Source organism: Chionomys nivalis, chromosome 2 (genome assembly GCF_950005125.1).
Source record: "Chionomys nivalis chromosome 2, mChiNiv1.1, whole genome shotgun sequence".
NCBI classification, from domain to species: Eukaryota; Metazoa; Chordata; class Mammalia; order Rodentia; family Cricetidae; genus Chionomys; species Chionomys nivalis.
In genome coordinates, this window is record NC_080087.1 from 37,047,555 (window position 1) to 37,074,519 (window position 26,965).

Consider the following 26,965-nt stretch of genomic DNA (forward strand, 5'->3'; position numbering starts at 1 on the left):
TGTGGAATTAAAGTGGGAGGCGGTGAAGACATGAGAGTAGGCAATAGGCTAAAAACCCACGTTTAAAGCAAGTATTTGTTTTATTAGCAACTTCTAAGTGTGCATTGTAAAAAGAAAAAAACTAATCTTTTTAAGAGCTAAATATTGAAAAGAGTGTAGCAGAGTAGAGAGGTGACTAAGAAGAAAAGAAATCAAGGACCAACAGGAAGGAAGGAAGGAAGGAAGGAAGGAAGGAAGGAAGGAAGGAAGGAAGGAAGGAAGGAAGGTCATCCTCACCTTTCTTTCTACAGGTGTACTGACAAGAACCCGGCAATGGAAGCGTGGTCAGTGGATGAGGTCTGCAAGTGGTTGGTGGAGAAAAACTTGGGTGAGCTAGTCCCCAGGTTTCAAGGTGAGTCCTTTATTCTTCCAGTGAATTTGATTTGAGCCCTGCAGTTGCGTGAAGGCTGCCTTTGTTACCTAGTGTCTGCCAGTGGTGGAAAAGGAGCTGTTTGGGTGAAGAACTTCGTCTCTTTTCTACAGACTGGGGCTGTTTACCTACCACGCTCTGAAGAGAAGCGATGCATAGACGATTGCAAACTCATGGGAGTTACTTTTGATACAGACATTGTGCGTTTCTTTTGTCTCATGGAATCACATGTGTTTTATACCGTGTGGGATGTGCCAATATGAAACATCAACTAGGAGGTAATATAAAACAGCCTCCCCCAAAGACCTTCTATTTCTTTTGGCTGTTAAAATTGGCCTGGAGAAGGCGTTAATGTGTATACAAAAAGTTTTTATATCGAGACTCTGTGTTCTGGTAACTTTTTAGCAGGGGACATGAAGTCAAAACTATGCACTATCAGAACACTGACAGACACGGCTATTGCAAGTTTAGATGATCCTTTAAATACTAGAAAACTTGTTTTCTCTCTTTTTCCATGCCCATGCTTTAGTGGGAAGTGATATGAAAGCTAATTTTCTTTTTCCCAGAGGAAGAAGTCAGTGGAGCCGCACTCCTGGCTCTTAATGACCGGATGATCCAGCAACTAGTCAAGAAAATTGGACACCAGGCTGTTCTGCTGGACTTCATTAAAAAATACAAGCAGAGCAATCAATGGCTGAAGCCCACTGGAGGTCCCAGAGAGACATCCCTGTTGACCCTGGCACAAGCTACCCCTGAGTGAGTACAAGGGTGAACAGGCTTGGTTTTTGTTCTGTTTCTGCATGGCTTCTGCCTCGTGGCAAGCAATCAAAGCTCTTTCAAAACTGTGGCCAATTTTCAGCTAGATGGTGTGCACAGTGTTTCTACTATTGGACTGATGCTTATGAAGAATTGGGTCAGGATCTGTTGTTTTTCTTTCCACTGGTCTTTAAACACTGACTGGGGTTGTTAGGGCAATGCTGCAGGCAGGAAGTTCCTTCAGGAGCAGTTGCAGAGCCAACAGTAAAAATGCATGTTAAGTTGTGGAAAGGGGACAAGCTGCAGTAACCGAGCTACCACCAGGATCTGTGGCTGTGCCTCTGCCTTGTCCCAAGCTGTTTGTTCATTTGTGTGTTTATTTGCTTAGATCTTCCTTTGGTATACAATTTATACTCTCTTCTTTAGGACCCTCACAATAGAATTTGCTCACCCCTTTGCCACAATTGAGCTTCATGATTCTTTCGGAGTTAGTCATAAAATACGGAACACTGTGACAGAACACTGGAGACATTGTGCAGAAAATTCATGGTGTCAGATAAAATCTCAAAGGTTGGAGGGTGGCTTTGCTTGTTTTCACATCTGACTTTTCAATCTAAAGGAATGATAACAAGATTTATTAATTAAAATGTTCATTTCACAAATCTATGCTTCAAGATGCTCTCAGGTACTCTGGTTTCGTGTTTCTATGTTTAAGACTTGCCAAGACTTTTAAGGCTAAATATTTGCTATTGACCAATCACTGTTCATTAAAAACAAAAAAGGTAAGATGGGTATCATTTTATTTTTACCTTTCCTGAAATTAGTCCTGTAATTATAAATACTTCTCTTTTTCTTGATAAGCAATATAATGTTAGAGGGACTTGGCTTAAGTAATTTAATTTCTAGAGTATTTAGATATTTGGGACAGGTAGCTGTGAAGGGTTAGTCTTATATTGGGCTGAAGAGTAGGACATGGTTGATTTATAATTCCAGTCCTTGAGAGACTGAGACAGAAGGATTCTTGTGAGTTTGAGTCTGATTTAGGCTAGAGTTAGATGTTGTCTTTTTAAAAACTAATAATAATTATTATTATTATAAATGAGATCAAACTGGAAATTCTGCAAGTGACATATCTGAAGGATTTCTTCCAAACATGGTTGAGGCATGGTCTTGGGTCTGTGACTTTGCAGAATTCCCATTGTACAATTGTAATTCTCTCTAGCAAAAGGGAGGCATAAACTTCAAAGAGATTGCAATGTTTCCCAGAACTTTGGCGTGGCTAGAACTTTTGAACTGGAAGTCCCTCCCCATTGACTGGAATCCTGATCTTTCCTTGGGCACAGCTCAAAGGAAAACCGGCAGCCATTAAGTCCACTTACACTGCTCTGTGGCACACTGGAGCTGGTTGGACTGCCAAGAGCTCAGGGCTTTATCCCTGCTTTTACCACTGGCTTGGATTGATTTTGTTCCTGTGTTGGAGATCTTGTGTCTTCATCTACAGACTGAAACTGCACTCTTTACTGCTTAAATTTGCACTGAGACATCATATTCTCGTGGCAAATCTTTGCTCCCTTTAACCAGACCAACATAGTCCTTTGTTAGTTGAAGCTTTCTTAACCAGGTTATGAATGCTAGTTTCAATTGTAGCCAAGGCTGAGCAGACTGGCAGCAGAGATTTATGAATGTGAGTTTATTGCTCTATCCCAGCAAGTTCCCAGCTTCCTTTAAGGATTTGTGTAGTCATGTGTTTCGGTGAAAGCGTTCTTGTGTGAAATCACAAGTTGTCTGTTGGTTATATTTACCAAGCACATTGTACTTAAAGAATATGTTGTCATTTGAGGACAATGATAAAGCAGACATGAATATACGCCATGGAGTCAAACATTTGTAAAAATACTTAATAAAGACCAGAAACTTGGTGCACAACTAAACGTGATTTCCGATCCCTTGCTATATTTGCTACTCATCTGATCTTGGGCATTTGTTTGACTTTTTGCTACTTTATTTTGAGCCTGTCCAACTGTAAGATGAAATACAGAATAAATGATTCTTTTGATCTATTCTTAAAAGTCTATGAAACAGTTAAATCAGAGAGAGCAAATGGGTTTTAAACTTGATTCAAATTCCATTCAGTGGTTCCCTGGTAAAGTGTTTTGCAAAGAAACATCTGAAGAGAATGCATCCTATTCAAAACTGCACAGATAACAGGAATGTCTACTGTGCAGTTGCTTTTCAATTGTTGTTTTCATTAGATCAGTGAAGGGAAAACAGGAGGAAATAGGTGCAGATTCTGACACACAAAACTAAACCTGCGGCCGTGAGCAACTTTTCTTCCATTCTGGGCTTCTGGGTTTCCTCACTTGAAAGTGATGGAGTGCAGTTCTAAGAGGAACAGATTTTATGATAATAAAAAAAAATCCCTTGAAAATAGTAGGGAGCTGCAGAGAGGCCAGACACAGCTAAACATTTGTTTTTACTGCAAGAATTTTTACAGAGAAAGACAGACTCTGCTATCACCATCACTTCGCAAAGGAAAGTCTTATCTTAACACGATTTAAAAACATGCCACATCGGGTGCTGAGGAGATGGCTCAGTTATAACTGCTTGCTATGTAAGCATGAAGACACATGCTCACTACACAGTGACCTCATGAAAGGCACTGAGGAAACAGGGAAAGGCTGATACCTGGGGCCACTGTCCAGCCAGCCTAGAGTAACCAGCAGGTCCCAATTCACAATAAAACAAGGTTGAAGGCTCCTGAGAAATGACAACTGAGATTGGCTTCTAATATACACACACAAACCCTCTGCCAGACTCATGAAGGCAGTAAGGTAAACTGGCAGCAGTCTGCTCCATAAAGAAGTCACTGGGTGAGGCGATCATGCCTAGGGTCTTTTTTGCAATCAGTGTTCTTAGCCATGAGCCGCATGTGCGCTTGGATAAGGGTGAAGACGAGCTGAGCCTTCCCTTTAGAACACCATGAGATCAGTGGTTGATGCTTCTGTTTAACACCCCATGTCAATCACACAGCTCTTCCCCTTTACTGCAGGCACGAAGAGAGCTCCAGTCCCACAGGCTATGGGGACCAGACATCTTTGTATCCAGTGGAAAACCTTGATAATGGGCTCATTGACCAAAGAGTATTGAAGCAAAGGTGAGATGCCAACTTTATAATATTTTAAAGCCAAATGGTATTTGTCTTTGTTTATAAAATTTCATGTGTTTAAATACACTAAATGTAAATTTTTATTAAATCTTTTTCATTGTCCTAAAAGGCAAGCTTTTATCAAGGAATGGAGATACTGGATAAAATATCAAGGCTGAATTGACAATGGAATTTTGATGATTCTATACGTTTATTTCAAGTGTTTATCCTTTGTTGGGAAAAAGTATATTCCTCCATCATAATCTATCCAGGGTAATTTGTAGATAACGTCCCATAGATTTTGAATTGAGTGAAAAAACAAAATCTTTGGTTTTGCCTTGAATTTTGGAGGCTGCTTTAACTTGACTATTCCAGAGGGAGGCACTGTTCTCATAAGCAGCTCGTTAAATTTTCTGGTGATATTTCAGTGTCTGGGTTCCATTGCACCAAATGGGGGGGGGATGACTATGAACCTAGAGAACCACAAGTCGGAATCCAGTGCTCAGACAAAACTGATAAGGTGGTAGCAGATAAGAGGCGCCTCTGCATCCTCCTCTAGCCTCTTACAGTCACCCAGACCAGGTGATCCATTTCATTCATTCACTGTGAATGGTAAGGATCCCTACAGAGTGAAATATTTCAGATGGTCCATGCATCTGCTTTGCATGGTAAGAGTTCCTGCAGAGTGGGCTATGCATCCACCAAGCATGGTAGAAGTCCTTGCAGAGTGAAGCATTTCAGGAGGTCCGTTCAGCTACCATGCATGGTAGGAGGCTTTGCAGAGCGAAGCATTTTTCAGGTATGAGAGAAATATCCATAGCAACCAACCAGGACTATGGTCCTTTGTGGTGTGTGTGTGTGTATTTACAACCCCTTTACATTATCATTATATAGTCTCCCTGGCACAGCCCACAAAGAAAGGAGATTTTGCTTTCTCTTTTAATAAATGAGTAAAACTGAGAGTTGGGGAAGTCAAGGGATTTCCAGACAGTTTCCTGACAGCCTCTGGATTACAGCTCAGCCGCCTTTATTCCATAGTTCCTTTGGGGATGGTGGACTAGAAGATGGAAAGGAGAGCTGTGCTCATTGGTACAGGCTTTTAATAAATAGCGGCTACCTGAGAGGCTGAAGGTGTCACCCTGGGCAGCTGAGGGAAACCCATCTCAAAATGAAACAAAAGTCTAGGTATACTACAGCTTGGGACAACGAACAGGAGAGGCAGAAAATCAGTCCCTTGGGAATTCGTGGTTCAAGGAATGGTTCAGAAAATGCAAATCCATTTTCAAGGAAGCTTCATTCCCACCTTTCTGCCCACGGTGCAGTTGATTCCTGAAGCTTTCCTTGGCTGTGACTCCAGGTACACCGGGTGAGTTGTGAGTCTCCAAATGCCCTCTCTAACACTGCTAGTGCTGCTGCTGCCACTACAGAAGTGGGAGGAGAGCCATGGGTGAGGGTTATGGCCAGTGGTATCTACCTCCTTACCACGTCCTCAATCCTCTGTTGTAAAACACGAACAATTATCCTCATATTTACCGTTCTCCATTGCACCTACCAAGTGGAAGAAATGAAAACAAGACTGCTTTAGAAGTTGAGAGAGATGGAAAGACTTAGGAAGCAGAATATATTTGCCCACAGCCGTTCACCTAGAAATATCTCCTAAGCTGTGGGTTTCTGTATTAGATCACCTATTACCCATCCATCTGGAAAAAAGACCTCAAATTATATTTAAATATATACATATATAAATATAGTGTATATATATTATATTTATACACACACATACATACATACGCACACATGCACGCATACATATATGACTCATAAACATGAATCAGTCTCCTACCTTCAAGCACATGTGAGTTTAAGAAACAAAAGTTCATGAAAACTAAAGACAAAATGGGCTTATTGTAAGAAAAACAACTAATAACATCTTAGGCAGAATCTTTAAGCTCCCCTGGCTCCAAGGGTCTGGTTCTGGACCTCTTTCTTCTGTTCTTCCTTCCTTGCCTGCCTTGTGAAGAAGGCCACTAGGTCACTTGTTCATTTCCCGGCTACCCAGACTCAAAATAACTACACAGAAACTGTATTAATTAAATCACTGTTTGGCCTATTAGATCTAACTTCTTATTTGCTAGCTCTTACATATTAATTTAAGCCATTTCTATTAATCTGTATATCGCCACGAGCTGTGGCTTATTGGGTAAAGTTCCGAAGTCTGTCTCCAGTGGGGCTACATGGCTTCTCCCTGACTCCGCCTCCTTTCTTCCAGCACTCAGTTTAGTTTTCCCATCCTAGCTCTGTTCTATCCTATCAGGCCAAGCCAGTTTCTTTATGAACCAATGGTATTCACAGCATACAGAGGGGAATCCCACATCACTGCCTGCTTCCTTCCTTTGCTGATGATGGATGCTCTGCTCCCTCTATACTACCTCACCCAGAACCAACTCCATAGAAATCCTCTCTGATAATAGCTCAGATCTCCAATGTCAACAGTCCCAGTCATTCATTACTGTTTCATTCATGTATCTGGGGAAAGAAAACCCACAGACCATGCATGGTCAAATACCTTCTCCTAATCTGAGACAAGTTAAGATCACAGAGGTCCTATAGATTGGAGGACAGAGATTTCATGACCATGTTTGATCTCTTTCCAGCCATGTAAACTAAAATAATTGAAGGCATCCTCCATTCTTTTCTTTTGTCTTTCTGCCATTCTATCTATTTGATAGTTATGCATCAAGGGCCTCTTGTTTCCTTTTTCATTAGGCTGCGTGGTCCTCTCGCCTGCCACCCTAAAGCCTGCCCACCCTTTAAAACTAGTCAGCCTCCAGTGACACCCAGATCATTCAGGTTCAGTTCTTCTAGAAATAGTGCCTTCTTTGTAATTCTTGTTCTGCTCACAAAAGGGGACAATAACCTTAGTTTATTAAAGTCTATTCCCTCCTCAGACGATAAACACCTCAGAGACAATGACCACATCCTGTTATTTTATAGAGTGAATTTATCTCAGCTTCTGGCACCTCAAAATCCAATCAGGCTTCCAAACCTGAGCTGATGAATGTGAACCAAAAAAAGACAATATACTCTGGGGAGACAGGATATGTATTTGAGTAGCAGCAATTTCCTTTTAGACCTTTTGAGGCATTCCATAGCAAATGTGGTGATCTTACAAATTCAGCTTCAAGTATTTCCCATTTACTCAGAGCAGGCAATAAATTTGAAGGTGTTGCCCACTAGACTTTCATGAAGCCAACTGCTTTCAAGAATGAATGGTGGAGCAAGTGCTAATTTCAGGGTTCTGTCCCTTTCCACTTGCCTTCCCCAAATTGTTTCTGTAACTATTTGGAATGAAAATACTACCTGATACCCATAGGGACTTGGTGGGAGACACATCTACGCACCTGACACTTGTTACCAGGTCACACAGGCAGTTGAGGATATTTGGGATATTTGTTTCCTGACAGTGGAAACAAATAAGCTTTCCATGCAGGGTATTTGTAGATAAAAACGAAAAAGCAGGTCTCTAGAGGCTGCAAACTCACCTAACTCTAGTTGTAGTCAAAGTCTCTGGAAAAGTCTTTGGTTGCAGACATTTGTCGCAGGGGTTGAAACACCATGGCACTCTGGAGCAGGGGACTTTTCTTGGTGATGGGTACTTGTTACTGTATGGTTTAAATACCTTTAAGGATTATTAGGTGACATCATCACGTACTGGTGACGTATTGGGGATGGTTTCTACTGCAGTGGAATTCTTTCTTCTTTTATTTACATACTTAAAAACTGTTCATTTCTCTTTTAGTGACCAATAAGGCAAGAAATCAAATAAACTGTGGTTTCCTACGCATTGCTTTAAATACTCGACTTGAACTTTAAGTAGATGTTGCAGGCTTTGCTCCTGCCTTGGGGCATAATTGGAAGTTAGTCATGGTTTCATGCATATTTAAGAATTAATGACTTTTTTCGTGGTCTGGCTACTGCTGTGGGGTGGTGTAGAATGAGTTTTTCCTGCCTCTGCTCTGTGAAGCAAATGTCAATGGATCGTCAACATTTCTGATATATTAGTTGTGGTCATTTTCACATGGGTGTTTCAGACAACAGACAACAGCCCAGCTGTGGATGCATTCTTTCCCAGACTATAATAAAGGGAAGACTTCGTAAATAAAGCCTGGCAACCCAGGTAGAGTTGCTCAGTACAAGTTCTGATCAGATATGCAGCGGGTCTTCTCAGCAATGCTGGTGAATAAAATCGGGGACTCACACATGCTAATGGAGCTCTCTACCACTGTGCTAGGTCCCAGCCTTGTGATTGGCATTTCCACTTCTGTCCTTTGTTCTGTTGGCCAAGAGGCATGGGAGGTGATTATCAGAGACTAATCATACCTTTAGAGGACTAATATTTTACAAATTTTCCATGACTTCTTCATAGTTGAATCAAATCTATATGACCAGATTGGAAAATGAATCTTTCAGGAGAACTTTGTGATTAGATGGGAGGTCTTGGGACCCGCTACCATAGCTAGTGGCTCCCACACACCTCTACACGGCTGATGAGCTGAGAAATGGGTAACTGTAAGTATGAGATGGAAGAATAAGCATGTCAACCCTGAGATGGCAGAGTTAATAAGGCTGGGGACCAGGGGCAAGCAGATAGTTAAGAGCTTAGTTTTGGAGTCTGGTTTTGTCATTTACCATCATTTACCAAGTAATTAACAAATTCCGCAGCCTAAATGGGCCTTTTGTCTCATCTGAAAATGAATAGAATAGTGAGTTAATACATGAAAAGTTCTTAGGACCTGGCACACAGTTGGCATGCATATATTTTAACGATTGCTTGCGTTAAGGCAAGCATGGTGTTCAGTGAGATTTAAAAGATTCTAATCTCGACTCTCACAGGTGGTCCTAGGAGGAAGATCAAGGCTTATACCAGGATGTTTGGGGCAGCAGTCCCCTCCTGGGACTCAGGCTCTAGAATAGAATAGGGACATTCCTGTTCTAGAAGGTCTGGCCATGGGTTGAGAGTTGCAATAGAAAACCAAACAAGGAGTCCTGTGGGCCTGTGTATACAATAAGAGTTGGAGAGAAGCTTCCAGACCTCATGGACAGACATCGTTGCCATTGCAAGGGCATCAGAGAGCACACAGGTGGGTAGAGCCATATTTAGCTACTGAATCCCAGGCCTGTGGGTCTACAGGCTCTCATTCCCAAAGATCTATGTTAAGACAATGACAAGCTAAGCCCCATTCCTTGGTTAGAAACTCTCAGTGTACAGTCATATAATAGAGGCTATGAGGAATCCTGTAGATAAAAAATAAATTTACCTACAATTCTCTGTGAAATATCTGCTAGTTCCTTAAAACGGGAAACACTTATCTAAAGACTGCTGACCTAAGTCAGGATTAAATCATCACTCGTTCCTTCCATATGCCAATGTTGCCTGAACAAGCACTTGCTGCACACCAGGAATTGTTGGAAACAATGCAACAGGAAGCAACATCTGCTACACTGTGCTCATAACTTTCTGGGTTATGTAGTGAGTTGGAGGCTAACCTGGGCTACACAGAGAGAGACCCTGCTCCAACTCAATCTCAAAACTAAGAATAATAAATAAATTGATACATAAATAAATGATAGGTTAATTCTGTACAGAAGATGAGTAACTATGGCCAGAGACACAAATTCAGGTTACTCTGATGAAGATGCTATGACAACTTTAATAGTAGCAGAACAAAGGAAAACATAAGATAGGTGGGCTACAGCAGAACAAGGCTATCTCTTTTGTAGAATTTAGGTATTGTTAACAGCCTTGGTTTTAGAGCTTTGGGAAGCCAGTGGTCCCGCTAAGTTTAATAATACCTTCCAAAGGTTTTACTCAAGATGCTTAGGTCAGAAGAGAAGTGTATAGCAAGCAGTACGAGGAAACTGATCTTCCAGGGAAGTTTGGCTCCTGGAGCACTACAGTAACCCATCTCTCCCCACAATCATGAAGTTCTAGTCAGTCAACCAGTCCTTGGGGTTTTCAACAGGTGTGGGGGTTCTTCAGAGAGCTCCAATTCAAAGGCAAAGAGAATAAAATGAAATGGAATGTCACATCAGAGCAGCTGGAGGAAGTTGGTCATTTGGTTCAGTCCGTGGAAGCATGATCTTTGTCTCACTTTCCATCTCCGACAGAGTAGGGATGCCGACTCTGATGGTGGTGCTTATCATTGATACCCTAGGCCTTACTAGACAGTGGTTCCCTTGCCATGTGTGGGATGTTCTAATATAACAGAAATGTATTTTACGTCATGTTCCCTCTGGGTAAGCTGCCAGCTCCCTATCCAGGCCTTTGTGACCAGGGGCTGCAATAGCATTCTGTCCTCATTGTGTGGAATGGATTGTGATAACAATGTTCTGAAAAGATTGAGGAATTTTGAAAGATGTGAATTTTGTATATTCTGTCACAAATTTATAGAATGAAAGACTATCTGTCTTCAATAGCAAGTTCTTGGTTTGATTTTTGTTTGTTTGTTTTGTTTTGTTTGAGAGACAGGGCTTCTTGTAGCCCAGGCTGGCCTCAACTTGCTATGCAGTAAAACATGCCCTTGCACATTCTACCTTTGTCTCGCAAGTGCTGGTTTGCAGGTTTGCAATGTTATGCCCAGCTTTTACAGCACTTTCTATATAGCATCTCTCCTTTTTGCATATTCCTGGATCTTTTCAGAACACTATTATCATGCAATCCATTTCACACTATGAGGATGGAATGTTACTACAGTCCCTGGTCACAAAGACCTGGTGTGTGACCTGGTGACTTACCTGCACAGAGGGAAAATGACGTCAAATATATAAAATGGATTTATTAACATTCTTACATTTGAGCCAAAAACTAAAGAGTGGTTCTCTGTCTCTCCCTTTCCCACAGCAATATTAATAGAAAGAATAGGGCAACAGTCAGAAGACACACATACAAACATACACAGAGGAGGGAGGGACTGAGGGAGGGAGAGATTTAGCTCCGAGACCCTGCCAGATGAGCTGAGAGGTCACAAAAATCACAGTTCTTACTTTTCAGGCTCTTGTTACAGCCTCTTAGAACCCAAGGGCCTGCGCTTTAGTGCTTGAGGGCTCCCTCAGCTCTCAGTGTGATATTCCCTGTGGACCTAGAAAAAAAAGGTTAATTTAAAAAGTCCTGGTTTGCAAGAGTTCACTTACACAACACGGGATCAAGACAGGCAAGAATAGTCGCGACTCCACATGCGATGCTGGAGCAGGCAGTGTTGTTACTTCCACGAGGAAGGACTCAGTAGGGCTACCAAAGTAGCGATGAGTATCCATCTGAGGAGAGGCTTAGCGTTCGCTCGGAAGAGGGAGAGGAAGAGAGGAGTAAGCTGATGACACTGGTGCATTCCAGACTCTTTGTAAAGCTCGTAGCTTGCTATTATGGAAGAAGAACTCTGGTAGTAACATACTTGAAGTTGTGTGATCAAACCCAGATTAATGTGGGAGCATAAATCATCATGAGGAATAGATAATGCAAGGGGTACAATGTGAGAAATTTTCATGACGCCTGAGGATACGGAATGAGGATGAAAGATGCCAAGGTTCACTATACTAAGAGGAAGATGCACAGTAAAAGCCACCAGGAAATCAGTCACTGTGTTAGCCACAACAATTATCACAGGCTGAGTAGTTTACACAATACGAATTTATATTCTGATTTTAGAGTCTCAAATTTAAGGTCACAATGGTGTTCATTTTGTTCTCTGATAAGACCCTCAATTGAGAAAATGCCTCCAAAAGATCAGGTTGATAGCAGATATGTCTGTAAGGCATTTTCTTAATTAATGATCCATGTTGGAAGGCCCAACCCATTTTTGGTAGTGCCACTCAGGGATGATGGTCCTGGGTTCTTTAAGAAAGCAGGCTGAGTAAGCCATGAGGAGCAAGCCCACAAGCAGCATTCCTTCATAGCCTCTGTATCAGCTCCTGCCTCCAGGTTCCTGTCTGGTTTGAGTTCCTGCACTGGCTTCCCTCAATTATCCCTGATCATACATAAGCAAAATAGATCCTTTCCTTCCCAAGTCGCTTTGGTCATGGTGTTTCATCACAGCAATCACCTTATCTAAGACAACCACCTTCTCTCTACATCCTCACATGACCCTGAGAAAGAAGGTGCATTTCATAAAAGGATGCTAAGTCTCAGTCAGCCTCCGTGGCCTCATCTAGCTCAAGTTACCTGCATAAAGCCTGTCCCCGGGTGTAGTCATATCACATACAGGTTAGGGCTTCAATATGGAATCTGGGGAGGAGGTGAACACAAATGAGTATCTAGAATTAAAAAAAAAAATGATGAACTATTTCAGAAGCCTTGAATAGGAGGTAAACAAAGTAAAATCATTGGCAATGTGAGGTAGAACGTGGAAAAGAGACTCTTAGGAGGTGGAGAAGGGGCTCAGCAGCTAACAGCACTTGCTGCTTGCTTTTCCAGAGTACCCAAGTTAGGTTCCCAATACCTCCACTGAGCAGTTCACAACTTACAAGTTGTGAGCCCTTCCAGCTCTAGAGAATATGGAGCCTTCTTACGGCCTCCTTGGGTACCCACACATGTTGCATAAATACACATAAAAATAAACCTTCGAAACAGAAGGGAGACTTGATGACAAAGCATTATCAAAAGAATGATTGAGAAGAGATTAAGATAAAAAAAATTAAAGAAAGTCACAGGGAGAGTGCATGGAGGCACCATTTGGATTTAAATGAAGATATGGATGTGAATTCTTTCCGTTTGCTTTTCTCATTCTCTTAAGAGAAATCATCATACATTAACCTTGCTAAGCAATGGTCTGCACACTGCAAAAAGAGTTCCTACCCCCGTGTAACAGCCAGGTCTCTCCTGCTTCCTACTGATGCTCAACAATATTCCCTGTCAAGGGTTTTCCTTAGTGGGCTGATATTCCGCTGAACCTGTTCTTCACAGAAATAGCATTATTACCCTATGTGAACCCCATTAAACTACAGTTACTCTGCTCTTGGAAAGAGCTGAATGATTTTTCATTCTTATTAAATTTAGACAAAGTTAGAAAAACCAATGAGCCTTTTATGAGAACTCCCATCTCATCATTTTAAAAAAAATTAGTGTGCAATTTAAAAATATAATGTTTCAGCTGGGCAGGTGAAGTGACTGAGGAGAATTGGGGATGATGGATAGGTTAATCTGCTTGACTCAATAATTTCCCATTGTATAAATATACCATAGGTATACCACAGTATCTCTTTAATCTTATAAATATATGTAATTATCATTTGTCAGTATATGAAACAACTTTGAAACTGTAATAATGGCATTGCCATTTGTCATTGCTCACTTTATTATAAATTTTATCATGCATATGTATTTTTATCACCGTCTGAACTGATCAGTTAGCAAACAGTATGTTCTCAGACTGGGAGGGGGGGTCACATTAACATATTTTAAATGGCTTGCAGGCTTATTTTATACCCAGAATTGGAAACAGAGCTGCATTTGTGGTGGTTAGCTTGTCTAAGAACCCTGACTTTCAAGTGAGAAGAGAAATATTAGTGTCCTTTTAACTTGGGAGTCCTTTCGACTCCTGGACTGTTTGGGACAACCTGCTGGGGCTATGCTAAACTCTAGCTTACTAAAAGTACTGGGGATACTTTTATCATCACAGTAGTACAGATCTTTTTAGTGTGGTGCAAATATAATTTTATAGATGGGAAATAGCTGCGGCTGTAGTTATCTACATCTGAATTAGAATACATTTGTTAACTTTGGGGAGTTATTTTTCTTGCATAATATCCATTTTAACTAGTATTTGGTTGCATTGCTTAGATTATATTCACTTCAGAAAAGTGTGTTGATTGTTTAGATGTGAAGAAAAGGAACGTTTGATGCCTCTGATTTGTCTCGGCTGTTCAGTCGGAGCATGATGGACTATTACTGTCAGTGCATCCTGTAAGGGTTATAATGCATTCTGTGATATTTGATAGAGTGATCTCATGACTTATAGTCCCGACCCTAATGTAGAGGACGAGAAACATACAAAAAAAATAGGAGTACAAAAGGGCAGAGACTGAACTAAGTTCTCGCCAACACTGCTGGAATACCGAAGTTACCTGTTGGTGCCATGAAATGACGGAAAGCCGCCTTAGAAGAGCACAGAGAGTGGGCGGCTGGCTTTGCTACTTAAACACTCACTGGAGAAAAAGGGGTGGGTGCCGAACTGTACTGCAGCCCAGTTTAACATTGGCCTCCTACCATCACCTCAGTAAGACTCTGGGGCGGCGTAGAGTCTAGTCCTCGAAATTGTCTTTTGGCCTCCTTCCCTCAGTCTCTGGACATAAGCAAGAAAAGAATCTACCATGAGAGGATCTAAGTCGCGTGGGAGGAAATGCGGGTAATGTCAGGGCAGCCGGCATGGGAGACTTCACTTCCAGCCTAAGTGATCCTGTTAGTGAACTAGGCTGACAGCTCCCTACTGCGTCGATTAATGGTGGTTTCTAAGTCTTATTTTGAATCCTTCTTTGTGTATGCGTAAGGACAGGGCTCTGATTTAAGGCTTCAGTGTGGTTCTGAAGCTCAATTTTATAAACAATCTTATTGATGTTGAACTTAAATGGCATAAAATCCACCAATTTCAAGTGTACAGCTACCTGATTTTAATAAACTTATGTTTAGAAGATGTTGTCCAGCCATCAGCACAATCCGTTTGGCTGCCTGCAGCCTTGGGCAGCAGATGACTGAGTTTGGAAAATTATAGTTTCCCATCGCCTTCCATAGAATCAAGAATCTTGTAGAATAAAAACACCGGAATAAGAACATCGAGTCTTATTTTAGTGTTGAGGCCAGCTTTCCCTTAATGAAATAGCCAAGGACCAAGTCAGGTGCATCTTCTATTTCACTACAAACAGCAGTAGAGTAGATGAGTTTTCTTAATTGGGTACTAAAACCGATTCATTGTGGCTCCACTTGCTTGGCAGAGTTGTAGTTTATCAGGTCTGTCTATTAAATATTTTATTCAGTTTTGAGATATGCATCACAACTTGGTTCTTCAAGACATATGGAGTAACATTTTTCAACATTGAACTTAATTCTAAACCCATGTGATTATGTGTGTATGGCATATTTACGTTATCAGAAAGTGGTTTATACCCTAGGTCTTCAGAGTGTAGAGAATTAATACATTACATATAGATGCAATACAGAATTTCACTCTTTGTGTTTTTATCCCACAGAAGAAATTCGAAGCCTGTTCTAGCGAGGCATAAAGCGTTACAATGGACCAAGTCCTATATCTTACCAGAGTTTCCCTATGATGTCAAGTGCATGCTGGTAGAGCAGAAGTGCCCTGATCACAGCATGAGGATAAGGATCATCGAGTTTCTCCAGGCAGATATGACTAAGTACCTGGAAGGCTCGCTGTGAGTAGTAACAGTGAGGAGGTGATCTGTGCTCAGAGGAGAGTGGAATTTTTGTAGGCCCAGGTCTCCTTGGCTTATGGCTGACAAAGTGAATAAAAGTTCAATATGCAGATTTAGAAGAAGGTCTGTGGTCATCGTCGCAGGTAGTTAAGTGCTTGCTGCATAACCCCCAACACCCATTTAAAAGTCCAGGAATGGCAGCACATGTTTGTGATGGTAGCTCTGCCAAGGGCAGGCGGGGGGTAGACAGATGGGTGCCTGGTTCTAGCTGGCCAGCCAGACTTGTCTAATCCATCAGTGGGCCCAGTTCGCGATGAGAAACCCTGTCTCAACAAACAAGGTTGACCATGCTGGGGAACGGGTTAACTTCAGGCCTCCATACCCAGACACACACATGCACACACACACACACACACACAGAGAAAGAGATACAAGAGAGAAAGACACCACATAAAGAGAAAGTTTAGAGGAAACCTGTTTGTTCCTTAGACTCACCTTAACTGGGGGCTGCTGGAAATGAGCTCTGCCTTATCTGTTGTGAACAGGTACCCCACCACCCAGCAGTACAACGACGTGGTCAATGCTCTGCTGCAGGCCCACCCTTTCCTGGACGAGGACGGCTGTGGCTTTGTAAGTGACTGCATGGCCCCACCTTCCTGTCCATCTCAATTCACTTGAAATAAGGGTTTTGCATTTTCCACACTCCAGCTCTGGGGTCTTTTTTCATATTCTTAATTTTTCTTTTATCTTTAAGATTATAATAATTATGTCATTTATACCTTTTCTTTTCTCCCTCCAAATTTTTCATATACCCTCCTCACTATTTCAAATTCATAAAATTTATTCATTGTTACATTCATATGTGTGTGTGTGTGTGTGTGTGTGTGTGTACACATATATATTCCTAAGTATAACCCGCTTAGTCTGCATGCTGTGTTTATGTTTTCAGGGATGACCACTTGGTACTGAATAATAAATTGGTGTGTTCTATTCTGAGGAACACTATTTCTCCCAATCTCAGTATTTCTTAGTTGCCTGTAGTTTTTTGTGTAGGGTTGAAACATTGTGGAAACAGGAAACTATGCTCATGTCCCGCTCTCCCTCTCTCCCTCCCTCTTTTTCTCCCTCTCTCCCTCTCTCTTTCTCTCCCTCCTCTCTTCTCTTTCTCCTTGTATTTTCTCTATCTCTCCTTTCTCCTCTCTTTCTCTGCTCTCCCTCTCTTCTTTCTCTCTTTCTTTCTCCTCTCTCTCCTTCCCTCTCTTCTCTGCTTTCTTCCTCTCCCTTCTCTCTCCTCTTTCTTCCCTTTCTCCTTTTTCTCTCACCCCTCTTCTTTGTTATTCCTTCTCTGACTATCCCATGTATTTTTGTCTTCATCTGTGAGTCCCCATCTTTCTATCTCTCTCCTAAAGCATCCCAGGAGCTCCTAACTAACTCACAGCTCCCGTGAGTGACCACAAGAGTTCTTGGTGGCATCAAAGCTGTTATTGATGGACCGCTTCTTGCTTTCTGATCTAATCAAAGGAGAAGTTGTCTGGCTTTGAAGTCTTGTCCTCCTGTCTCACCCACCCTCTCATATCTCGGCTGCCTGGATTAGATAGATTCCAAAGATGTTCTAAAAAAGAAAAGAAGAAAGAAAGAAAGAAAGAAAGAAAGAAAGAAAGAAAGAAAGAAAGAAGGAAGGAAGGAAGGAAGGAAGGAAGGAAGGAAGGAAAGAAAGAAAGAAAGAAAGAAAGAAAGAAAGAAAGAAAGAAAGAAAGAACAATTTCAAGGTGTTTGTCCTCAGGAGCACCAGGGATTCTGATTTAAACGATGTGAGGGCAGATCCTGACAGCAAGGGTTTCAAAAGATTCCCAAGGCTCTAAGGAGACCAAGTGTTGAGAACCGCTGCTCAAGCATGCTTAGGAAACGACATGCCAACTGAGGTATGACCACAAGGCAGGCTGGGACAGGAGGACTGGGAGCTTGAAGCTAGTCTGGGCTTCATGAGATGCTGTTTCATACAAGACAAGAACATCTTCAAGTCTTCATTGTAACAGTGGAAATATGTTTAATATTACTGAACAATAAACTTTAAAAAGTACTTGAAAATTGTAACAGAAAGTTGGATTTTAGTAACAGGAAATGGATGATTTGAGAAACAGTGGTGAGAAGCTATAAGTTTGTGTTCTTGAAGATAAACTGCTACTCCCATCCCTGTCTTCCTATGAGTCCATTTTGGTAAATATGGTTAGCATGATAGATGTGTTTCTATCTATCATCTCATTACCTCATCATCTCAACTACATGCTGGGAAGGAATTTTTTTCCTCTTTCCCTCCCCACCTCCATCCTTCTCTCTGTTTTGCTTTTCTTCCTTCCTTTTCTTTCTACCATCTTTCCATCTTCAGGAAAATGCTTCACATATATAGTTAAAATCAGAAGATTCTGAATGACAGATAGCCTTAAAAAATTCTTTTTTTCCCCTCCAAAAGCAAAAAAGATGTGCTATCCCATGTCCGGAAATAACTGCCAGTGAAGACTAGAATTCAGGCACTCTTGTTCACAAAGCATGATGCCCTTTTTAAAAATTCCTTTCAGTATATAATGCATGCTACAAAAGAACCCAATTTTCCTTTTGCTAAAGTCAAAATAGTGCAAACCAAACAACAACACAAATCTGGGGTTCTGACATCTCCAGACATGATAGGTAACATTGACCTTCAGTGCTCCTTCTCCATTCAAGAACATATAATATTATATTATAATGCTGGCCATCTGATCAGTGACACAGCACATAGAAGTCCAGACTCATCTCTGTCTCCGTAAATCCCGCATCCTCAGCTCCATTCAATCTCTGATACAGCGCTATGTAGTTAGGACCAAGATGGTGTATTTGTAGTGAACTTGAACAAATTGCTTTTCTGTCATTGACTCTCAAGCAATGCAACACTTACCTGATATTTACATGGTATTGCATATCCCAGGTAGCCCAGAGAAACCTGAAATTAAAGGGGAGTCCTTCTTGAGATTCTTATCTATATAAGCAAATAAATATTTATAATATTTTTAAAATTCTATTCCTCTCTCTCTCTCCCTCTCTCTCTCTCTCTCTCTCTCTCTCTCTCTCTCTCTCTCTCTCTCTGACATACAGATGGATGCAGAGGACAATTTGTGGGGATCAGTTCTCTCTTTCCATTGTGTAGGCCCAAGTAATCAAATTCAGGTCATCAGGCTTGGCAACTAACACCTTTACTCACTAAATCTTCTCTCCTACCCCACCAGTTACATTTTGACCTTCACTTTATGGTTATTGAAGTGAGATTCCTACAAAGTAATGAATAATGTCTACTGGGCTCCTGTGGGCATTTGATCTATATGTTCCCAGATATTATGTAAAGATAATAAAGAGACATAGAAAATTATTTAGCAGGTTGTGGCCTCGTTTGAACAATTAAAGAGTGTAAGTGGGGTCTGGTACATGGATAGGTATTTGCCCAAATTCTCATCACATCTGTATATGAGGTTGTGGTCCTCATGCTAAATTGTATGATATAGAAAATGCCTAAGATTATTGAGAGGTTATGTGTGTAAAAAGAAATGGAGGAAGAAAAAGAGGGGAGAGAATATTTGATCATTTTAAAGGATGATTTTTATTTTAACTGCGTGTCTCATAAATTTTCATAACTGCCTGTCTCATAAATCTACACAGTGGTTTGCCGCAGGCCTTTCAAGAACAAGATTTCTCTTCTTATGATTGCACTTGGTGCTGGATAATTATGAGTTCTCTGTAGTGGGGATCATCCTGGGACAGCGAACAGGACTCTTGACACCCACTAGGTGTGCATAGCTCCCTCTCCACTCCAATCCTAGCACATGTCCTCAAGCATCATGGGATGTCTTCTGGGGAAGACAAGGGGGCGGCGCCAGCAGGCAGATGGAAAGCCGTGGTGCTGCTATTCCAGGCTCCTCAGCTATTGTGGCATTTTCCTTCTTCCTGCGTGTAGTTTGAGCTACATGATTGTTTAGAAACAAGTTACTGATGACAGTTCTAAACATCTTTTTGCTGTTATTGCTGTTTTGGCCACACTGGGGATTGAACTTGGGGTTTCTCACATTTTAGGCAAATGTTCTACCACAGAGCCATAGCCACGGTCCTTTCAGCATAGGCCTTAAAAGGATAACAATTTCCTCTGTCGCAACAAATACTATTTTTGTGTCTATGAAAATTAATAATAGTTGCATATAATGCCCTTTGTAATCTGTATTAAGGATTACTTCTGATTCTTCTGTTTCTGGTTTCTTTTTTCTTCTTTTTCTAATTCGGTCTCTTTGCCCTCGTTTGTTTTCCCTAATGTTGACTTTCTGGTCAAGCTGTTGCTTTTCACCCTAGATGTCATGTCAGATGACACACATGCCACAGTTATCTGAACATTTCTTACTGCTTATATTCGGGTTTGCAACCTGGGGCACGCACCTGCCCCGTGCTACAGATTGCCGCACGTGTCACAAGAAGCATGCAGTTTCAGAACGATTAGGAAGGTTGTGTCTGTGTAGGACTTTTCACATCTTCTTCAGCTGGAGACTATGGGGGAGGGGAGGAATTTTTCTACAGCACAAATAGCTTCCGCTGACTCTACTTGCCTCACACTGCTAAGTGAATAACTCACAATACGGGCATCTAGCAGGTGCTCACTAAATACTCACAGAGTGAACACTCACGTGGGTGATCATATTTAACTGGTCTTTTTCAGACTGAGGAATGTGTGAATACCCTAGCAATTGATGGCTGTAATAGCTTCAGCACAGTTAGGGTGCTTTCCGAGCTGTAGGAAGCACAGCAACAAAGATATTTGAACTAGTTCATATTTCAGGACTGAGGAAAAAAACACAAGCCATCTATTAGTTCTTGCTGTTGTAAAACAGCAATGACAGAACAGATAAGCCTGTGGGAAGTGATGGAGCATCGCTGACTTGCACATGCCCGGGGTCTTAATCAAAGCGCAAACCAGCCCCAGACTGAACCTATGGAATGACTCACTAGGACTTTGGAACTGTCAAGGGGCTTCATGAACAGCACTTTCTAAGTATCTTCCACAAGTAACTATTGACAGAATTTCTCTCTCTCTCTCTCTCTCTCTCTCTCTCTCTCTCCCTCCCTCCCTCTCCCCTCTCTCTTTTTCTCTTTCTCTCTGTTTTAGAGAAAGAATTTCTTTGTGTATCCCTAGTTGTCCTAGAACTTGCTCTGTAGACCAGGCTGGCCTCAAACTCGGCGATCTGCCTGTCTCTATTTCCTGAGCACTGGGCTCAAAGATGTGTGCCACCACCACCCAGCATCACCAAAATTGTCTTTAAAAACACGGTTTAGGAGTCTCTCTCTCTCTCTCTCTTTCTCTCTCTTCTCTCTCTCATTTAGCTCAGTCAATAAAATGCTAACCACATAAGCGTGATATTCAAGGTTGATAGCCAGCACTCACACCAAAAGCGTGGTGATTCATGCATGCTTATGATCCCTGTGCTGGGAAAGTGGAGACTCCTGAAAAATGACACCCAACATTCAGCTCTGGCTTCCGTATGCCTGTGCACACATGTGAAGTACCCCCGCTTGTGCACCTGCATACACGCTCAGTGCATTGGGTAGGAAATACCATGCTGTTCCATTTGTAGCTGAAGAACCTAGACTAAAAGGATCACTTATTGAAAATAACTTGGACAGTACATACTAGGTTTAGTGCTGGAATCTGACTCTTCCCAACCTAGGCTACAGAGCTTGCTGAGGATCCAGGAATGCTGGAACTTGAGCTGTAAAACCAGGAATGGCAATAACTAAATGCCAGATCATTGACTAAGGTTTTTTTCTGATTTTTTAATTATTATTAAATAAATAATTCCTCCCATTTTCCTCCCATTCCCCCCATCCCTTCCTCCTCCCTCTCCAGTCCAAAAAGCAGTCAAAGTTCCCTGCCCTGTTGGAAGTCCAAGGTCCTCCCCCCTCCACCCAGGTCTATAAAGATGAGCATCCAAACAGACTAGGCTCCCACAAAGCCAGTACATGCTGTAGGATCAAAACCCAGTGTCATTGTCCTTGGCTTCTCAGTCAGCCCTCACTGACCGCCACATTCAGAGAGTCCGGTTTGATCACATGCTCCATCAGTCCCAGTCCAGCTGGCCTTAACTAAGGTTTTCTCAGCCGTTCCATTGCTCACAGGGAAATAAAGTACATTTGTTTGTTTGGATTTTTTGTTTTGTTTCCTTAGCTGTAACTTGGGGATTATAATTTGAACAATAACATCTCAAAAGTGTTGTCAGGATAAATCTAAGGATAGATTCACGGCTTCTATCATAATAAAATGAAAATAATTTCAACTCTATGGGTGGCATACAAAAATTATGTCATCCTATAAAGATTAGGCGATCTTTAATAATTAATTGGTTTGCTTTGTTATTTTACACAGTTTTTATGGAAACGAGCCCTCAAAGATCGCTTTAAATATGTTCGAAGACCCATAGAAGACGACGAGCAAGTAATGAGGAATAAGTGCAAATTTGGACACCGAAGAGGCCAGAGAAGGAGGTCTCTCGCTGACACAAGATCTGACGAAATTAAAGTTGTGCAGATAAAAGTAAGCCCGAATCCTAAACACTCTGACAGCTCTGGCTGATTGATCTATTTGTAGCATTTAAAAAAGTGAGACACCTTCTAAAAACTACCAATAAAAGGGACGGTTTGCATGACTGACCTAATGTTTCCTAAAGCGGGTGTCAGTAAACATTTGGACACCATGATGTTACTAAACATCTCATGACCAGTTTTCTTCACAGACTTTGAAGACACTGGAAAAATCCTTAAGCTCTGGTTTCCTGAATTCTTTCTCTTCTACTCATTATATAATGTATTGCATATTTTCTTTTCCTCTTAGTGTGGGGAATGTCTCGTGGAGCTCAAACTTGTTTTAAAGTCCTTATGTAGCCAAAGATGACCTCGGATGACTGACCCTCCTGCCTTCACCTTCCAAATGCTGGGATTATAGGCCTGTGTTTCTGCCCCATTTTGTGGCTCATATTGTGATGTTCAAATTACTCAATCAAGTAGGATTCTTTTGTGTTATTGTTGTTGTTTGAGACAGGGTTTCTTTGTGTAGTCCCTGTCCTGGGACTAGTTTTGTAGACCAGGCTGACTTTGAATTTGCAGAGATTTGTTTCCTTCTGCCTCCCAAGTGCTGGGATTAAAGGTGTGAGCCAACACTGCCCAGCTTGAAAGTTGTAATAACATTAATTTAGTCACTAATTTTGAGTCTTTTGTCAAAGCGCCTTAGAATTGTTCAGAGCTACAGTCTGTGTGGGTCTTTTAGATCCTCAATGGTGCCCGCATCATGGGATGGACCCCTCTAAGGCCTACGACACAGGGGCATTGTTTAAAAAGGAACATGGAATTGAATTTTTCAGGGCTAGGCTTTATTTTGTAATTAAACAAGTTTTACCTTCCTGCCATCGAAGCTCAGTAGGTGGTTATTGTTTACATCTGAGGATACAACATTTTTTCTGGGAAAGGAATCCCATTGGAATTATTTCTTCTTTTCCCTTCTCAAATGGAGTTGTAAATCACTGTTTCCTAAATGTCTAAAGCTTCTTTGTTTATGGTTTTGTGTTCTATAAAGTCATAGCTTTTAAAGGATGTGGCACAGAATCCACATATTTCTATGTATTTTATTTTAGCTCCTATGGTGATAAAAATATATGAATGTGAGTGCGGAGGTTGGCAGATTCTCAGTGCATTGGATTTGTGTCATGGCATTTAGTATCTCATGCTGATTGCTTGAATGACTTTCAATCTCCATTTTGACCTTCTGGTAGCTCTCTTAAGGTTTGAACATCAAAGATGTTTAGAGTTAGATATCACTGGGGAATTTTCATATTTAAAAGGTTCCTTGATTGGTACAATATTTACACACTATAGAAAAAAAATCTGTTTTTTATGCTGTAGAGATGCAAAATGTTGGTGCAGGCAAGAAGGGCAAGGCTGCACATGCATTCTAAGGTGGGGAAGAGGGTTTGGGCCCCTGAGAGGAAGGGATATGCGAGGAGAAGGGATGGATTTGATTGGCTTTGTTTTATTTGCTTTGGCTTTTTTTCCTCTTTGGTGATAGGACCCAAGAATGGGAAATATCTCAAGGAACAAAGACAGGTTTCTTAGTTCTATCACATAGCTTTCATTGGTAAGAAAGAAACTTGTGTGGCTCTGACCAGGGGCTACAGATCTTTTGTTTGGAATCCTCACCTTCTACAGTCTCTCTGATTTGTTCTGCACAAACTGTACTTTTTGGCTACAGGACCCAAAGCAGGAGCAATGCCCTACATGTGCGGGTTGCTGGAGTGCCTCTGGCTGTTCCACCAACACTTGCACCGTATTTTAAGGTTGGGTTGCCTTGCCAGGATTCTGAGCTGCATCTCTAGACCAATCCCTCAAGAAGCTGGTTATTTTGCCATTTTTAAAAATGCCTTCTCTTCCGATCTCCGGTCCTCATGGTGCCGCTAGACTGGCCTTGCAGTCAGTGCAGAGGCTGTTCCGTCACTTCCTAGGCATTGCCTTTCAGTGTCAAAAGAAATAAAACATGAGAAAGGCTGAGCGCAGGGAATTGGTAGCCTGCCGTGAGTCAGCGAACATGTCCAGATAATCCAGAACCAAATAATTTATAGTTCCATGCATTGAACGCTCTGTTTCTTTTCATTTTTTAATTAGTTAATTATCAGTGTACACGTATGATGTATGTGCTCATGTGCACTCCATGGCGCATGTGTGGAGGTCAGAGGACAGCTTTGTGGAGCCAGTTCTCGCCTTCCGTCTTCATGTGGGTTATGTGGATTGGACTCAGGCCACCAGGCTTATGCAGTATGTCCTTTGGCCCAGTGACCCGTGTCACCCTCTTGCTGACTCACTTTTGTAAAATTCTGTTTCGTTTCCACTTAATTGTACTTTACTGTATATTTATTGCTGAATATGCTGGCTAGTCTTATGTCAACTGGACACACAAACTAGAGTTATCTGAAAGGAGGGAACCTCAGTTAAGAAAATGCTTCCAAAGGACCCAGCTCTAAGCATTTTCTTAATTAGTGATTGTGGGTGGTTCCATCTCTGGGCTGAAAGCAGACTGAGAGAGCAAGGAGAGTAAGCCAATACACAGCACTCTTCTATGGCCTCTGCGTCAGCTCCTGGCCCCCGGTTTCTGTCCTGTTTGAGATCCTATCCTTATTCCTTCCGTGATAAACAGTGGTGTGAAAGTGCAAGCCTCTCCTCCCCAACTTGCTTTCGCTCATGATGTTTTACTGCAGCAATAGAAACCCTAACTAGGACAGCAAATTAATAAGAACGCTATAGATTCTCAAAGCAGATCATCTAACTTCGGTCATCGTGGAAGCTGCTATTCCCTATTCTGCTCTGCTGTTGTCTTGGTGTCAAGACCATCCCACACTGCATTCGCTTCTTACTGTTCCTTACTGAGTGTTTATCACCTGAGCTTAGTGTGAAGAGATTTGTTTTTTATTACCAGTGAGTGAGTTACTTCAGAATAAGGGGAAGGCTGGCTGATCTCCTATTGGACTCAGGCCTACTTTGTAGGAATAGTTTTCTCGTGCTACAAAGAACCGAGGACTAGGCGAGGGCTGCTGCATTAAAGTAGGATCCTTGGGCCAGGAAAAGCTGCTAAATACTGGCCAGCCCAAGGGACATCATGATCAACACTGACTTGCTCCTTTGGAGGCTACCATGACAGTGTGGAAGGGGCTGCAGGGAAGAGTCCTGTTTGCTCTCATCCAGAAAGAAAGAGAGGGTAGCTGGTGTACACAAAGACACCGAACCTTGGAGCCCCACACAACACCACAGGCTGATGTTTACTCTTTTCCCCATATCTCTTTATCCAAAGGATCCCTTAAAGACCCTCTGGGTCTCTTCTAAACATGCCCAACAAATCATTGGGTTATAAACAAACTTTTAAAGAAAATATTTGCTTATTTTATTGAGATAAGACCTTACTAGGTCGCCTTGGTTGGCCTAGAACTTGCTGTGTAGACTAGGCTGGCCTCAAATTCATAGAGATGTGCCTGGCTTTGCCATATGAGTCCTGGAATTAAAGGTGTGTACCATCATGTACAGCTTTATTATTGTATACGTGCATGTGTATTGTGTGTGTGTGTGTGGGGGGGTACGTACCTATGTGTGAAGGTGACCACAGAGGCCAGAAGTGTCTGATCTCCTGGAGCTTGAGTTCCAAATGGTTGTGAGCAAACTGCCACGTGTGCTGGCAACCCAAGTTGGGTCTTCTGTAAGAGTGGCCCATGTTAACGTTTGAGTCATCTCTCCAGCCCTCTCACATATCCTTTGAAAGACCTAAATTCTTAGTACTTTTTTTGTGGGATGCCAATATGCATGCCTAGCCTGAGAAGCACTGGGGACCCCAGACTTCAGCTTTGCTTCTCTGTCCTTCTGTCAGCCTCCTGGAGATGTGTCCCTAAGGATCTGCCTGGCCCTGCCTCCTCCCCACGTCTTTGTTCTGTAGCCGGCAAGGGAGATAGATCTGTGAGAAGTATTGCCACGTGTTGTAGTCTGCTTAAAAAGTGGGAAAATGATTTCGCTTTATATAAACACACCCACTTTTCATTTCCCTTCCTAAGACATTTGGAAATCCTTCTAAGCCTTCAGTCTAGGGACAGAGTGTTTCCAATGTGACCTTAATTTTAAGGACACTTCTCAGAACCTGAAACATGGAAAGAAAATGAATATTTATCCCACTGGGATGTGAAACTTGGGAATTTGGACCTCCTTTTTTTTTAACCTACATATGTAGGCTAGTGACATAGGAATCTGACGGATGTTTTTAATAGAGCCCTTGTATCCCAAAGCTTTCCGAGTATTTGCTAAATAAGTGAGAAACACTAACTAATCAGCACTTGTTAAGTTACCGACACTGTATTTACCATTTAGCTCACTCCATAAAGCGTTTTCCTCTTCTTCAGTTTGTACGCACCTCCTTTGCTTAAAGTTGTCAAGCCGTGTTTTGTGTTACTTCGTTTGGCGCAGAAATAAAATGAGTTGCAAGTTGTGCCAAAGCCTACCCGGAATCCTTACAGAGCCCCCTTGGCTGTTTCTAGGGGCATTGCTATTTCTTTCATAACGCAGTTGACACACAGTGATTAATTGCATAAATACTCATTATTTTTATATCCGTTTCCACAGATGTTTCTCTCTCGGTCCAAAACCAAACT

The 26,965-nt window shown here is 41.8% G+C and overlaps 1 protein-coding gene across 2 annotated transcripts in view; it reads left to right on the plus strand.

The window, feature by feature from the left end:
• Positions 1–269: 269 nt before the first annotated feature.
• Positions 270–26,965, plus strand: part of Samd3 (sterile alpha motif domain containing 3) — a 41,669-nt gene continuing 14,973 nt past the window's right edge. For both annotated transcript variants that reach the window (XM_057762746.1, XM_057762747.1), the window contains exons 1-6: positions 270–391; positions 976–1,165; positions 4,215–4,319; positions 15,546–15,731; positions 16,277–16,361; positions 22,162–22,329. In XM_057762746.1, coding sequence (XP_057618729.1) covers positions 313–391; positions 976–1,165; positions 4,215–4,319; positions 15,546–15,731; positions 16,277–16,361; positions 22,162–22,329 — 813 coding nt within the window. In that variant the 5' untranslated portion in view covers positions 270–312. The remainder of the gene's footprint in view (positions 392–975; positions 1,166–4,214; positions 4,320–15,545; positions 15,732–16,276; positions 16,362–22,161; positions 22,330–26,965) is intronic.